Source organism: Ovis aries, chromosome 1 (genome assembly GCF_016772045.2).
Source record: "Ovis aries strain OAR_USU_Benz2616 breed Rambouillet chromosome 1, ARS-UI_Ramb_v3.0, whole genome shotgun sequence".
NCBI classification, from domain to species: Eukaryota; Metazoa; Chordata; class Mammalia; order Artiodactyla; family Bovidae; genus Ovis; species Ovis aries.
This window is the reverse complement of record NC_056054.1, coordinates 122044829-122061268: the sequence shown is the minus strand read 5'-3', so window position 1 is coordinate 122061268 and position 16440 is coordinate 122044829. Positions and strand designations below refer to the sequence as shown.

At 44.5% G+C, this 16440-nt stretch overlaps 1 protein-coding gene across 1 annotated transcript in view; it reads left to right on the top strand.

The window, feature by feature from the left end:
- Window positions 1-16440, top strand: part of MRPS6 (mitochondrial ribosomal protein S6) — a 66542-nt gene that overhangs the window by 34622 nt on the left and 15480 nt on the right. The window contains exon 3 of the mRNA XM_027978027.2: window positions 13879-14018. Coding sequence (XP_027833828.2) covers window positions 13879-14018 — 140 coding nt within the window. The remainder of the gene's footprint in view (window positions 1-13878; window positions 14019-16440) is intronic.

Sequence of the window (16440 nt, the reverse complement as noted above, 5' to 3'; positions counted from 1 at the left end):
CGAAATCTGAAAACAGTAGTACAATATTTTAATTTAAAGCTTTGATTCAAATGTCCTTTTATAGCAACTTTTTTTAATTTTTAAGTTTGGAAACCAGTTCATTGCCTTTAGCTTTAATGTCTATCTCTTTTAGTCTGCAGTAGTTTCTCGGTGTTCTTTTTGTCTTTCGTAGTACTGGTATTTTTGAAGTTTAGATGCCAGTCATTTTGTGAATTCCACTCCTATTTAGGATTGTTCTTCTCATGACTTGACTCACTATTCATTTTTGGTTACGTTTTGACTACAACATAAGCAACAATAATAGGTCCACAAAGCCTCACATTGGGAGGTGTGTGATGTGTTGTCTCATTATTGCTGACATTGACTTTGATACTTGATTCAAGTGGTACCTACTGTGTCTCTCCACTGTCTAGTTAACATCTTCCCTTTTGGTAGTAAGTAAGTTGTGGGGGAGACAATTGAGTTTATCTCACTGGGTTTCCCTGGTGGCACAGAGGTTAAAGTGTCTGTCTGCAGTGTGGGAGACCTGGGTTCCATCCCTGGGTCTGGAAGATCCCCTGAAGAAGGAAATGGCAACCCACTCCAGTATTCTTGCCTGGAAAGTCCCATGGACAGAGAAGCCTGGTGGGCTACAGTCCATGGGCCTGCAAAGAGTTGGACACAACTGAGCGACTTAACTTTCACTTTCCCTGATAAACTCTAATTTGGGCTTCCCTGATTGCTCAGTTGGTAAAGAATCACCTGCAGTGCAGGAGACCCCAGTTCAATTCCTGGGTTGGAAAGATTCGCTGACGAAGGAATAGGCTATCCACTCCAGTATTCTTGGGCTTCCCTTGTGGCTCAGCTGGTAAAGAATCCGCCTGCAGTGTGGGAGACCTGGGTTTGATCCCTGGGTTGAGAACATCCCCTGGACAAGGGAAAGGCTACCCACTTCAGTATTCTGACCTGGAGAATTCGTGGACTGTATAGACCATGGGGTTGCAAAGAGTTGGACACGACTGAGTGGCTTTCACAGAGTTCACATAAATAACTCATTCTTCCTCATCAAACTAGCCCATGGTTTTGGCATCCATTGATAATTCTTGCCTTAGCAAGTTATTCCTTTGGTGGTGTAAAACAGTGATTTTTCTTTCTTTTTCTTTTTTTACTATACTGAAATCAAGAATTTCCTCTTCTCCCCGTTTATCTATCAGTTTGAACTCATGTACTGCCTTATTTAGTAGGTTATGATTCATTATTGTCATTGTTTTGCTCAGATGTTTCCAGATTTAGCTAACAGGTGTCCCTTCAGGCTAGTTTGGGTTCTCTGTGGCACATTCCATTGTTTCTTGAGTACTTACTGGCACAGTGGTAAAAGAATGCGCCTGACAGTGCAGGAGACACGAGATGTGGGTTCAGTCCCTGGGTCGGGAAGATCCCTTAGAGGAGGAAATGGCAACCCACTCCAGTATTCTTGCCTGGAAAATCCCATGGGCAGAGGTGCCCGGAGAGCTGCAGTCCACGCCACAGTCACAGAGTCAGACACGACTGAGTGTGCGTGATATCGCCTCTTACAGCTGTGTCTTTGCCCTCAATTCCACGTATTTTTCTGTTTTATCCACTCCAGAGACTCAGCCTCCAAACACGCATCTAGGGGTCCAGCTACTCCATAAACTTTGAAGCAGCTTTATTTTAGTTCCTGACTCACCCGCATTTTCAGAGGTGTACTCAGTGTAGCCAGTCTCCAGGTCTTGGGAATTCTACAGTGTAAATATGGTTTGACTCTTGGTTTTCCCCACTGGTGCTTTTTCTCCACCTGCTTTCTTTTTCCTAAAATTGTATTGCTGTTTTCCCTTCTCTCCCTCATTCTTGTAGAGTTGTGTGTTAACAGCAACACTATTTAACAGGAGTTCTCGTAGGTTTTTAAGAGGGTGAGAAATATGCTGCTGTTGAATCCTCCCAACTTGCTGGGGAATCCTGGTATCCACTCTTCACTTAGCTTTGGAAGCTCGAAATTTCAGGGCCTGTTGCCTATTTCTGCCTTATCCTAAAAGAACATGTCAACCAGCAGCACAGCGGGAACTGAGGAATTCTGCTTACCTTGGGAGTTACAGCTTCTATACATGACCTCCAAGTTTGAATGCAGTGCTCCAGGGTAGATGCTGCTGATTTTAGACTGACAGGAAAAGGAAGTAGAACAGAATGAGGTCTGCCGTTAACTTTGGATTTTACTCCTTCTGGCTCTCATTTGAGATTTTATTGTCATGCTGTAAAATACTATTGTCTCTACATGGGCCTTGCTGACTCATTAACAGAAGTTTTCTTACGTGTTTGGAGTCTCAGTTTTGTTGTAATCTTCTCTGGTACACTGTAAGAGTCAAATGTCCACTGGTTTTATTGCATCCCAAGAATCTTCAGAAGTTTGGAGGCACCTTTCTGAGTCTCCCACTGTGTCTGTATTTCCACCCTCCCCGTTTGTTCCTAGTTCCTTGACTGTACATCTCTGATTTTGACTAACAAGATATACTTAACTTTCTTATGCGTCTCTACCTTTATATACATACATTATATATATAATGTGCAGTTGTATATATGTTTATGTGTGTGCTGTCTGCCTTTTTGCAATGAAGATCTTATTTCTCCTGAATTTTATTTCATTTTTTAGTTGAAGCCATTTTTCTGTTCTAGTTGAATTAAGTACAGTTGGTAACTTCCGTCTGTCTGTCCACATATTCTCTGAAGCACTTATTTATCAGACATTTGTTGACTGCATCCTGTGCGCCAGGTTCTTTGGATCTCCAGCATCTGGTGACGATGGAACAGAAAGCCACTTGGAGGGGCGTGGTTGGGGAAGAGGGTGTCCTGAATAATGGCACTCTCAAGATGCGAGTGGAGTGAGACACACACGCAGGATTAGGGAAGGGGAGGCACACTTTTCCTTGGAAGTAGCTGACTCTTGAAGGGTATTTTGATTTCTTGAATTCCTCTGTGCTTGTAAGCCCTTTGTCTTCTCTTTAGAGCAATGTAGTCCTTTAAGAACCTTCCTCCCACTGCTTGAATTAAGCACCACTGCAGGATAGTCACGGTTTGGGTCTGTTGTTCACCAAGATAACGCAAATGTGACTGTCTTGCCAAAGCCCGTGTTTCCGCCTCTTCTCGAGGTGTATTTTTAAAAAATTTCCCTTAAACCAGTCGGCTGATATTTTTGCTAAACCCATACGTACAGTGACACTTAGAAGATTCACAGAAGCTAAACTGACTCTGCTGATAACCCTTGTTCTCTACTGTCAAAGCCCTTTGCTGATTCCTACCTCCCTGGTCTCCCTGTCATTCCAGTGCTGCGTCCCCTCCTGCTCCCTGAACGGGTTGAAATATAAGGCGAAGGCCGTGCACTGAATTGTGCATGAAGGAGAGCAGTCAGTAAGCCAGGTGCCGCTCCATGCTGTCCACCTGATGCCTGCCCTTACTATCAGTTTCATGAGCTGTGGCGTTTCATCTGCTTGCTGCCATGGTAACCAGGACTCCTGCCAGTCTTCTTGATTCCCATCTTTTATTCATCTGTAAGTGCGTCTGGAGGGGGAATGAGGAGGACCGAAATGGAAATCTCCCAGCTTTAAAAGGGTTGTGGGTTTTGAATGTTCTCAGAATAGCAAACATGGATACTTCAATTTTGGCATTTTCCTACCTTTTCAGGTAGTATTAACCACAAGTAGTCACCTATTAAAATTGTCATTTCACATTCAGGGAGGGTTCCATTATTACTGTGAGGAAAGTGGAGCTTTTATGCTTCTTAAAGTTGGAGGAGAGCATTGCTGAAAATCCTCTGTTAACTATAGTTCAGCCAGGATCATTCATCTTTGGAGTGATGAGAAGCCAGCCAGCTTGCTACTGGAATGTAATTCTCACCTTTGTTCACACCTGGGGCGCTCTGAAGAATTGTAATGCCCAAGGTTTTTGAACCCCCAGTCTAACTGAATCAGCATATCTGAGGGTGAGATGGAGTGCCCTTTAAAGACTCCCCAGATGATTCTGATATCTAGAGCAATGCCTTGGGGATTCCACCCTTTTCCTTTGACTTACCCGAATCACAAAGGGAATGGTTGGTTATGGGCAAATGAGCCCCCACTTTGGCCCTAAGTGACCTCTGAATGACATTCTTTTTTGAGTTGAGACCTTGGACACAAGTAGGTTTATTAAGGAACAAAAACTACATTGCGGTTGAACTACTCATGTTTACTGGTAAATGAAAAGAAAAGTGTTAGTTGCTTAATCGTGTTCAACTCTGACACCATGGGCTGGGGCCTGCCAGGCTCCTCTGTTCAGATTCTCCAGGCAGGGATTCTGGAGTGGGTAGCTAGTCTCTTCTCCAGGGGGTCTTCTCAACTCAGGGATCGAACTTGGGTCTCCTGCATTACAGGCAGATTTCTTTACCGTCAGAGACACCAGGGAAGCCCATGTTTACTGATAACCCAGGCACATACATGGCCGACAACTAGTCATTTTGTGTGCTCTTTGCGACCCCGTGGACTGTAGCCCACCAGGCTCCTCTGTCCATGGGATTCTCCAGGCAGGAATATTGGAGTGGGTAGCCATTCTCTGGCTCTCTTGTAATCACGGGTTCCTTCTTGCTTGTTCTTTAAATTTATTTATTTATAACCTTTGACACCAATGCCGGTATTGATGTCTCTGCACAGACTAGCTGCAGGGGTCCTTTGGACGCCCGCTGCATTTAAGGTAAGTCCAGTTTGTGAATTAAAGGCACGGTGCCAGTCTTGTTGCTCACCCTTTTACACCCACACGTTCGACTGTGCCGCTTGTTGGACCGTGCCGCGGACCGTGACCCGACTTCACTATTTGCGCTCTGCTGTCGGCACAGCGTTCATCTGTGCTGAACTTGGCAGTCATTGGACACTGACCCCTCTGATTTTTTTTTTCTTCCATTCTTCCCTGGGTTCTTTCTATTTTCCTCAGATCCTCAAGACTCTCAGTCATGGCTGCCTGGCCGTTGAATGGGCAGCTCGTCTTAACTGTTGTCATTCTCTCGCTTTCCTTGGCTGTTGTCTTTTTCAAGGCCACACTTGGCCTTTCCCCATCGCATCTCTTCCGTCTGCCCTGATTCTAGACTCAGAGATCTCAGGGATCCAGTTTTCCCTCTCATTCCCCAAAGACGGAGCAGCCAGTTGTAAGCGCTCGTGATGCTTGAAGTACAGTTTGCAAGACTCTTCCAGTAAACCTGGAAAAGCTATCTGTACCAGCCTGATTGTTAAAATATTTAAAATGTGTATGGATATGGAGTCGGTGGAGTTCCCAGTGTTGAGGCATAGTTTCAAGGCTTTGACACAGAATTCACAAACTATGACATCTAAGAAGACAGCAGTTGGCATAGGCTTAGGGGAAGAAATTCTTCTTAAAACTGAATTTGCCCTTCACCCCCGTCCTAAAAGTTTGTTTTTAAAACACCTTTTCATTTTCATTTTAAGAGAAATTAGGTAATACAGTGAAGTGTTAAGAGACTGGAATATTCTTATCTTACTACTTAAGGAAAAGTAATAGAATTTAGGTGTATATTCATCTAGAAGCTATATATGTATATTTTAGTACTTTTTTTTCTGGAAAAAGCTGTGTATTGACCCTGCATGCTGATTTTTTAATTTATTTTATTAAAATGATTTTATGTCAGTATTTAAGGATATTAGGGTCAGCACTTTTTTAATGGCTGCATAGTACTTGTTCAGTCAGTGAAAATAGTTTATTGAACCAGACTCCTATTAATGGACAACTATGTTTCCATCTATTCACTGTCCTAATAATTTTGTGGTATTTTGGTAGCTAAATTCTTGTGCATGGGTATCGTAGTTTTCTTAATTTCCTAGGAGTGACTGTAGGATTGAAGGTGTACACATTTTAAACTAATATATATTGCCAAATGGCCCTCCAGAAAGTTTATGTTTTTACCAAAAGTGTGTTCAAAGAAACTGAAGTCTTAATTGTTCTAGGCAAAAAACGGCTGTGAGTGGACAAAAGCAAGGCTTCCACCTGTACTGAGTAAAGTGCCCCCATGGATTCTGTCCCAGATGCAGATTCCATCAGAACCTGCTGCTTGTTGAACTGTTATCCCACACGTGCTCTGAGAGGACCCTAGCTAACCCTCCACCCACTTCTTGAAGAGGTGCTCAGCCATCAGAGTCTGGGTGAAGTCTGCCAGCTCAAACTGTGCGCCACCCCCCCCCCCCCCCCCGCCCCGCCACGCCAGAAGTGTTTCCCCTTCCCTTTTGTTAGTTACTCGTGTGTATCTGCACAGCCCCCTCACAGCCCTCTGAAGGGCGGGGGCTCTGTGTCTCTTATCCTGTGGCATTTCTTTTGGAGGTGGATTACCTGATGAGTGACTTGGAAATCCTTGTCCTGAGGGAGACACTTGGAGAGGAATGTGGGTGGGTAAATATGAGGTTGAACCTTAGGAAATAGTCACTATTTGGACTGCTTGATCCTCCCCAAATGGCAGTTTCACAAGGTTCAACCTATATTTCTGATACCCACAGAGTGTTGTATATATGGGAGATCTATCCAATTTATTCTCACTCCATTTCTAGATGTAAATGTCTGCACCTTCTACAGCTGATTTATGCAATTAAGATTATTTTAAAGTTGTTCCCCAGTAGAGATTTCTAGATGTCCCCCTCCACAATAATTGTTTCCCATAAAAGATGATTATGTGAAACATTGAATCTTGTAATCATGAAGGCTTTTTCACTTAGCACATTCTTCAGCAGCTCTTAGGGCGCTTTTGCTTTAATGGCTAAATGACCACTTGGAATGTCTGAACTGTGAATGTATTTAACAATATTTTAAAATTCTGAGGTATTTTCGGTTTTGTGAAGTACACAGCAGAGGCACAGGAAAAGAAATTGTTTTTCGCAGCGTTACAGTATTTGTTACTTTCCTACACTTGATGTGTTTTGGTTCCTGTCTCTTCTCCCATCCTCTCCTCTGCCTTTTAAAGTCTGTTGAGTCTTTGTTCATAGTTATTTTACATTTTTAAAAAATGGTCTATTAAATATGATTCATGGACAAAGTAGTAGAGCAGTTAAGATCTCTAAAGTGTTTTCTGTCTTTGACCTTTAAAAGTTCTCTAAGAGTTACTTTTCTAGCCACTTAACCTACAAGTTATATAGTGTATAATAGTCCATTAGAGATACGTATAATCATGTTTCAGCATGTATTTATATATCTTTACATTAAAAAAAATTTTTTTAGAGTTTACATTTGTCCTTACTGAATTTTATTCAGATTTTTAAAATAGCTTTTGTACTTAACAGTTTTAATTCTTAATTACTGGAAGGACTGCAGCTCTTGATTCAATAAATTGTGGGGCAAAGAGATTTTCTTGAGTCATAAAAAATATTTGATGAAACAGTTCGCATGGACTCATACCCACAGTTGGGCTCTGTGGATGCTAGGCAGGGCTGGCCCTTCACACCCACTGGAGGTAGGTGGTGTCTGCTCCCTTTTCTAACCCAGGACTGCCAGTGACAGAGCTTCCTTGGAACCTGGCTCTTGGGAAGGTGCTCACAGATTTTGTTTTTCCAACTGTTGTGAGAATCTCAATGCAGAATTTCCAGGCACAAGTCTCTCTACTTGGAAATGTAAATTTCAAGGAAATTATTTTAAGGAGACAAACCTTGGAATTAAGGTGCAACAAAGATGGGAAAGGCTTTTACATTTACATTTTCTCAGGTTTTGCCAGTTTTCTGTCTTGGCTCTGCCTTCCCTAAATCCTCCTTGCTCCCAGGAATTGGGCTACTCTTTGTAGAGTGAGAAAGGTGAGATATGAGTGGGTGCTGTACGCCATTAAATGTTGTGAATTCCCGGGGATTTCTCTGGTGGAGTGGCTAAGACTCCACTCTCCTGGTGCAGACCGCTCAGGTTCCATTCCTGGCCAGGGAACTGGATCCCACATGCTGCCACTAAGACCTGGTGCAGCAAAATAAATAAATGTTATTAAAAAAATACTGTATATTCTGTATGGTTTTCCGGTGGGACGTGAGGGTGTTGTAGTGATAGCTGCGTATACCACTGATTCAGAGCTGTGCTTGCCAGAGAGTCTAATTTATGAGATAGTTTTTTTGACAGGCTTCTCTTTTGGGATGAAAATATTTTCATCCCACTGGCCATTAACTGGTTAAACACTGGCCATTGACTGTGGTGCTGCTCATGGTACTCCCGTGAACTCTTAGCTGAAAAAATGCTGCTGAATGGCAAGTGGAGATGCCCTTCCTTTGTTTTCCTCATCTCCTTGTTCTTTGTTTATTATAGCAACATTGCCCATCAGAGTCCTTAGAGCTGCAGGTTTCAAATTGTGATCTTTGGAGCCTTGGGCATCCCAGGGACCTTTTCAGGGGATCGGTGCAAAGACAACAGTGGGTAAAACAGCTGTTGCCTTAGTATAAATCTAGGCACCACCACCAGACTTTTCTCGTAGTCAATGTATTCCTTACCACCATGCAATTGGAGTGTTTTAAAAATGCCATTTTACTTCATAGTGTCCTTCAGAATGATTAGTGGTGCCAGAGCAGTATTGGAATTTAATCTCAGCAGGTGCTTTAGGGGGCTTCCCAGGTGACAGCAGTGCTAGAGAGTCAGCCGGGCGAAGCAGGAGACGCAAGTTTCATCCCTGGGTCAGGAAGATCCCCTGGAAGAGGAAATGACAACCCACTCCAGGATTCTTGCCTGGGACAGGTCTAGCCTTCCACCTGGCCCAAGGAGTGATCTGATGGTCACCTGATGTCTTTGCATTTTGAGTGATGGAAAGGTCAGTGCTTCATAAGGCAGCCTGTTCCACTTTCATGGAGCTGTAATTTTCAGAAATGTGCTCTTGTTATACATCAGGGCTCTGTTTCTCTGTAATTTATATCTTTTGATTCCAGTCTAAATCTTAGGGCCCAATCAAAACATGTCTATCTTTTACATAGTAGCCCTGTAAATATTTGAAGTTTCTCCCTATGTCTTTTTTCGGTGGCTTGAACACCAGTAGTTCCGGTAATTAATAATAGTTCAAAATTCTAACTTAATTAAGTTTTAATTTTGTCTAGGATGAACTTTCTTTTTTAAAGTATTGTTTAGTGTAAGTTTTTTGGATAATCCTATATCTTACCAGCAGATTATTAGAACAGTCCAAGTTTAACATTTATGAGTATGTCCATGTGAACTTCCTATTCCTGAAGTACGTGAGCTATTTAGTTTCACTTCTATTAAGTGAACCCTGGGTTCTTTTAAGCTGTAGTATTAGTGTGAGCAGCACTTTGGCGCTACGTGAGGCAGGTGCAGAAAATACCAACACTGACATGTTGCCTCGCTGTTAACAGTCACTGCCCTGACAGTGAGCTGTGCTGTGTGTGAAAAGCGGCTTCAGACTGTCTTAGAGAAAGAGGAAGCTTCGTGTCCCTGCGGGGTAAAACTGGGAATAGGTAAGGGGAAGAGGCCCCCTTGGGAGGAGGTGTGCTAATTTATTTAACAGCCCGTTTCTAGCACCTGTTCTAGCGATACGGACTGTTGTTAACAGTTGTGTACAGGATGGACAAATGTGCGTGCTCTCCTGAATCTTGCATTGCTGTATTGAATCAATGAGTGGAGTGAGTGAGAGAGAGTCGTTCAGTCATGTCCTCTTTGCTACCCCGTGGGCTGTAGCCTGCTAGGCTCCTCTGTCCATGGGATTCTCCAGGCAAGAAGGAGAATGACATAGAGAGCCTGGGGTTGGGATGGGCGCCTCTGGATGATAGGATATCAGAAGGAGGAACACTGGGAGAAAAGACTTGGTAAAAACACACACGTACACACGAAACTTTTATGTGCCCCCAGGATATTTTGAGAATTGTGGCAGAAATACTGTTTGTGTGAAACTCAGCAGAGACAGAAAAGTGGTTGAGAACCACTAACTTAGCACCTGGGAGACTGAGGCACATCTTTAAAATGGATAGATTTCAGTCATTTATCCAGAGCTGCATAACATTAGTGAAGGAATTGTGACTGGAATTCAGTTTTTCTAGTTCCCATTCACATTCATTCACTGTTTCTTTTCCATATTTTTTTTTTCTCAAGTGAACGTTTTCGGCTTCCCAATCTGTGCCGTAACAGAACCGTGTTTCATTGACATATGGTGGGTTGGAGGAAAGTCTTAAGGAGCTGCTTTACAGATAGGGTGAGAGAAGCCTGCAAGAAGCACGTGCGCACAACCTCTCTTAGAATAGTTGGAATTAAAGGGTTCAGAAGCCTTGTAAATGAGAATTACGCCAGCAAGGTCCCGTGCTTCCTGTAGACCATGTTTTTGTTGTTGTTGTTTTTTTTTTTTTTTTACAAATTGAACATTGTGCTTTGTTGAACAGAACTTTTTTTTTTTTTTTTTTAAAGAATCCTAACATTTTTATTTTAATAGACTCCTGAGTTTCACCAAATGAGGCAAGTTGGATGCCTGGGCTCATGGGTTGCTTAGATAAGGAGCCGGTGGATGGAAAGTGGTGGATTTTGTAGAAACCCGTCTGCATTCTGGCGTGCTTGTGCGGTGAGGCTGATGTCCCTCAGCACGTTGGTGCCCAGCGTGTCCACCTGAGGACCTGGCCCGGGGAACCCGTGGTCTGGAGCTCAGCGGCCCAGGCTCACCATACTGGCTGCCGCACATTTTAGGGAGAGCGGGTTGAGGTCTTACCCACTTCCCCTCAGCCCAGTAACACTGTGGAGCGGAGGTCAGCCAGATTAGCGTCCACTTTGCAGGCCATACAGTCTTGGCTGTAACTTCAGGCCTGCTTTAGCTTGGAAGCAGCCATGGGCACTCTGTAAAACGCCTGAGCTGGCTATGGGCCACTAAAACTTTATTTGCAATTCTGCGTGCTAAGATTTAGCCCTCAGGCCCTGGTTTGCTGACCTTTGACTTCCAGTTGATGAGGCAGGTATATAGGACAAATTGAGCAACTCTCTTCACAAACAAGAAGACTTTTAACCCCTCCTTTATCTTTTTTTTTTTTTTTTTAACTTTTGGTAACATGAATTACAGTGAAATGAATGTGGCCATTCAAGCAGTCTGCCATTTGGCCATTTGACCTTGATGTGCCAAAGTTAAGAGTGTGTTTTGATGTTTTCCCGAGCTACATTCTTGTTAGGTAGCCTTTCCCCTTTTTTGGACAGAAGAAAATCTTTGATTTTACAAGCTCTTACTTCAGAAGAGGTGCTCCATGTTTCATACTGTAAACTCTTCAGTTGGAGTTTAAACAAGGCAAGAGGCATTGAGATATATTCCTTTCTAATCAGGAAAAGCTGAATTAAAATTTATGATTTGAGGAGCTAGTCAGAAGACTGTAATTAGAGTGTGTGTGTTTCCCTTACCCATTCTTAATTTGTATAGACTGTTCATCTGTCTTATCATAAGTTAATTGATATAATACCAAGTCAAGAAATAGCATTTTTAATGAAATGAAATATCCCCCTCCTGTTAGATATGAGGTTTCCGCAGAACATGGAAATGTCTGTGAACTAATGAAATGTGAGAAGAATTTAGGCTCCGCTTGATTAGAGCTATACAAAAGTGTCTATGGAGAAATTGCCATAGATTTTTACCCAGTATTAATTAATACAAGGAGATTTTGGCCCCCCTTTTTTTTCCAGGAAATTTCTATTTATCATAAGGTTGGTTAAATATGTAAATACACATAATTTTCATTAGTAGGAATTAAAAAAAAAAATCCCTAGTGGGCTACAATACGAAATTCAAGTAGAAATTTTATTTCTAAACCTTGAATTAACAGTGTTTTCACAGCTTTTTAGCAGTATTTGTCAGAAAGAAATTACACAGGTATGTGGTGGGTTTTCTTCAGTTACTAGGATGTACACTTTAAACTTTTTCTGCAGTTTTCTTTTCATTTGATCCAAAACAAGCCACCGGAAGGTAGCCTTTTCTGAAGTTCCCTCCTGTGTTTCAAGATTTCTTTGCTTGCATTCCTTCACTCACGCCTGACTGTCATGCCCTTGTCCTCGGACCTTCCTCCTTTGCCTCAGCTTTCTCAGTGTTCCTTTTCTTCGCATCAGGCTCTTCCAGTTGTTAACAGCCACATGGTCTCCAAGTCATGGCATCTCTCAAAGGCCCAATTGCCAAATCTGTAAACCTTCTTTGCTTCCTTTTTTTTTGGTCCTGATGAAGATTAAATATATGTAGCAGTAAAACACTGGACAGGTCGTATAGCAGTTATGCAGCACATTGTGTTGGCAGTGTATGAAAACATCCATCTTGTTATCCTTTGGCTGGTTCATTCCCCTTTAACTGCTGACTTGCTCGTTGCTTTCTCTTCTCAGACACTGCTCAAATTTGTCTGCCCCTCAGACTCTGGTGTTTTCTCTTTCCATCATGTCTCAGCCTTGGCAGTCCAGCTTCTGGCAAGACTGTTGAGTGACTGTGTGGGCCTCGTACTGTGGCCTTTCCTTCTCCATGCTGTTTCTCTGGCAGCTGCCTGTTGCCTTAGTTTCTGCGACAAGGCTGGTCTGGTTTTCCTGCTGCTCTTTGCTTCTCTCACTTGGAATCCTCGTCTTGGCCCCTGAGTGTCTCTGCTTCCCAAGGTGCTGTTGGTCTCTCCTGCTCGCCCCATGCCCTCTCTTGTGCCCTCCCTGCTCCTGGGTAGCCCTTCTCTGCTGATGACGCTGAAGTGTAACCCTAGAGCCTGCCCTGAGGTTTTCAGCTGAACGCTCGCATCTTGAGAGGTCAGCTGTTTCCTTAGCTGTTAACAGTAACCCCGTTCTCCCAGCTACTGTGTTTGGGGCCTCTCTTTGGCTTCATCTCTCCCCCATTCTCCACCTTCCTTTATTTAGTTGTGCCTTCCTAAGTTTACCCCTGTGAAGTGTCTCTTCTTTCAAAAGCTTTTGGTATATACATGTGCATAGAAACCTGAAAAGAATTTCACCACAGTGTTGAAGCTCTTTGTCTCTGGATGCTGGAGCTTCCCATCGCTGCAGTTTTGGGTCCCGGCTGCAGGTCTCAGTTGTTTCTGTGCTTGGACGCAGCCGGCAGTCTCCGCCTTTCAGCCTGCCCTCGTCCTGAGCCTCGTCCGGTGGGGCTCCGAGCTGTCTCCTCTCTCCTTTCTGTCTCTGCTGCTTTCCTCAGTGCCCGCGTGGTGTGCTCCTGCGTCCCCCGTGGCCATCTCTCAGAGCTTCTGTCCAGACCTCCTTCCTCAGTGGAGCCCTTCTTCCAGCCGAGTGTGTCTTCTCTTTTCACGAGCTCTCTGGGCCCCGTGTCACTTCTGCGTCTTGCCCTCTGGCCTTCTTAACGTGGGTTTTTGGTGTTCATATCTTCATTAGATTGTAAGCTCCATGCGGGCAGAGATTGGGTCTTACTCATTCTTTCCCCATTTTGGTTTACAGTTTCTTACTTTTTCTTTGGGAGACAGCCGCTTTCCCCACTGGCTGTCTATGGTTCTGGTGGGACGGCCAGTCCAAGCATCCTGCCGAGAGGATGCCCTTTCCCTGGAGTTTGAATATTGAGTCCTGGGCTGCAAGGACTGGCAGTGACTGGTGCTGACTCACCCTGGCCAAGGTGCTCTGAAGAAGCCACTGGTTAGTCCCTGCCTCCCAGACCCCTGGAGCTGCTGTGGTCCCTGAACTCTCCGAGGCCTGCCTCTCCAGATTTTCCTCCGTATCTGTGAGCTATTCGTATCCTTCCAATAAATGTGTCTTTCTCTCTTTAAAAAAAAAAAAACTTTAAGTTAGCCAGAAATAGTTTCTGTTGATTTTACCCAAAGATCCCTTCCAATAGAGCTGTTATGATCGGAACTGACCAGACTTTAATCATTCTGCTCCTTACACTGATTCTCATGTGTTTTTTTTTTTTTCCTTCTTCTTCTTTTTAAAAACCAAAACAAAACCCAGCCTGAGACCGCTGCGGCCTTGAAGCGGACTCTGGAAGCCCTGATGGACAGAGGGGCTGTGGTGAGGAGCCTGGAGAGCCTGGGTGAGCGCACGCTCCCCTATAAGATGTCGGCCCACAGTCAGCAACACACCAGGGGAGGGTAAGTCCTCCGCGGGCCACTAGACCTGTGCTTCTGACGGGCCCCGTCAGGAGCACTGTGGAGCTCATCTCAGAGGTGACCAGACGCTCACAGTCCCACCCCATTGTGCTGGGTGGCATGCAGGTTGTGTACCCCAGAAGTGTTCTGTTGCAAATGGGATGCATGTACGCTCACCCACAATGAACTAACCAGAGCCCCAAAAGAGGCCATGCCAGGGAAAAGACGTTCATAAGCTTTTGATTGTGGGACCCCTTTGTTGTCAGTGTAAGCACTGTCTTCCCCGGACAGTTCTTTAATTTTTGCCTTTAAAACACCTCATTGTGTGATGTGCTGTCCACCTACTCAGTGCTTCCTTTGTAATTACGAAGGTTGCGGATAACAAGCAAGATGCGCTTCTTAATACCGATGTATATAACCAGAGCTTAAAATCCCCAATAGAAGAATGGTCTTACCTACTCCAACCAATTTTAATCACAATATTTTGTAATTGGATTTTTTTTTTTTCCTTATAGTATATAGCAAGTTCCTCAGACATGTCAAGGATTCGATTTTGCAGCAGTAACTATCTTGGAGAAATTGTCTGAGGTCAACTTGTTTGTTGGATTGCTTTGACGCGTCTCTAAAGTTATGCCCCTGGTTTCTGGTTTGGAGGAGGAATCTTACATTGTTGCGTTTCCTAGAAGTAGGTTGATGGAGACATGGGAATCAGTTTTTAGCTTCTCTGGACTAGACCTGATTCTGGCTCTCCCAGCTGTGTGGCCTAGACCAGGCCACTCAGCTTCTCTGGAAGGAACTCAGGTGGTCGTTCTCCCGTCCACGCTGCCACAGAGGTGGAATGAGATGACCTCGAAAGATTCGCTCTGTGGGACATGCTGCGCGTCGTGTCGTGGCCTTGTGCAGGTGCGCTGCGTGTGACGGGCCCAGGCGGAGCCTCATCTCTCCCCGGGTGTTCTTCCTCACCTGTAAACCTTCTGCCAAGATGTGGCACGGACAGCACGTGCCATCTTTTGATTGCTTCCCCTTGTTCTGTGCTAGTGTTCAGCTTCTGGAGAGCACCTCTGAAGAGCGCGCCTGAGGCGTTGCTAGGCAACAGGAAATGCACAGTGGCTTATTCGTCTTCACCATCATAACAGCAGTGAGCGATGGAGATTGTGTGTGTGAATTTTTTTTTAGCTTAACCGAAAAGGAGTTTGGTCTTAATAGCCAGGCTATGAATCCTTTTGCCTATTGCCGCCACCCCACCCCCCACTTTTTTTTAAGAGAAGCCGATAAAACTTGGCCAAGACTTACTAGCGAGGTTCTGTGGTGAGAGGTACTGAACAGGGAGAGAAGCCAGTTTCCTCCTTATTTACTTGCAGGAATGTACAGTAGGAATGCTTTCCTCCGACCCCTTTCCACGTAGAGGATTCTGACCTTGTTGAGGAGGGCATGGCAACCCATTCCAGTATTCTTGCCTGGAGAGTTCCCATGGACAGAGGAGCCTGGTGGGCTAGAGTCCATGGGGTTGCAAAGAGTCTTAACAGGACTGAGCAGCTAAGCACAGCACAAACCCCTTTCCACGTAGAGGATTCTGACCTTGTTGAGGGCTGGTGCAGCCAGCATCCTAGAATTTGCATTTCTCAGGGTGCTGCAGAGCATGCTTTGAGAACCACTGCACTGACTCAGTTTCCTGGCCTCTGTGTGCTGTGCTGGGGTAGGGTGGTTCTCTGTCTCCTTCATGGGTACAATAAATTCAGCTCTGAAAAGAGCTCACCTGAAATTAAGCCAGAGCTGCTGACAACAGCGGCTCCACATCCCAGGTTTCTGTCAAGGTGCCTGTGCCCCCCGAGGACTCTGGGGTCACATGGTCATTTACAGTTAAGGACTTTATTGTTGGGGGTGGGGGTGTTTGTTTGTTTGTTTTTACTTTCAAACTCCTCAGGAAAGGAGAAGTAGCATCCTTAACGTGTATCAGACCATGTCTGTTTCACATCTCCACAGAAAGGCGTTGCCCAGCTCCAGTTGGGGGAAGGCGGGGTGGTTCGTGTTTTTTAAGCTTGCTTTGCTGAGGATAAAGCAGTATGTGGGGTTTAATTGTCTGAGGTAATATTTTTGAAAGTGTGGTCTCTGAAATTCTAGTGATACAGATAAACTCCGCCAAAAAAAAGGAGGCTGTGTGTGATCAGTCAGATATGGGGAGCCTTAAAGAAAGGGGGTGGGGGAGGCAGGGGCTTCCCTGCTGGTCCGGTGGTTAAGACAGTGTCTCTAGTGCAGGGGGCGCGGGTGTGATCCTTGGTTGGGGAGCTGAGATTCCACATGTCACTAGGTTTGTTTGTTTGTTTAAAAAAAGAGGGGAAGCCTCGCATGATCTAATCCTCCTGGAGGCTGACAACATACCTTAGTGTGTAAATGGCAAGAGTCTCCTCCGTAAGGTGCCTCCGTG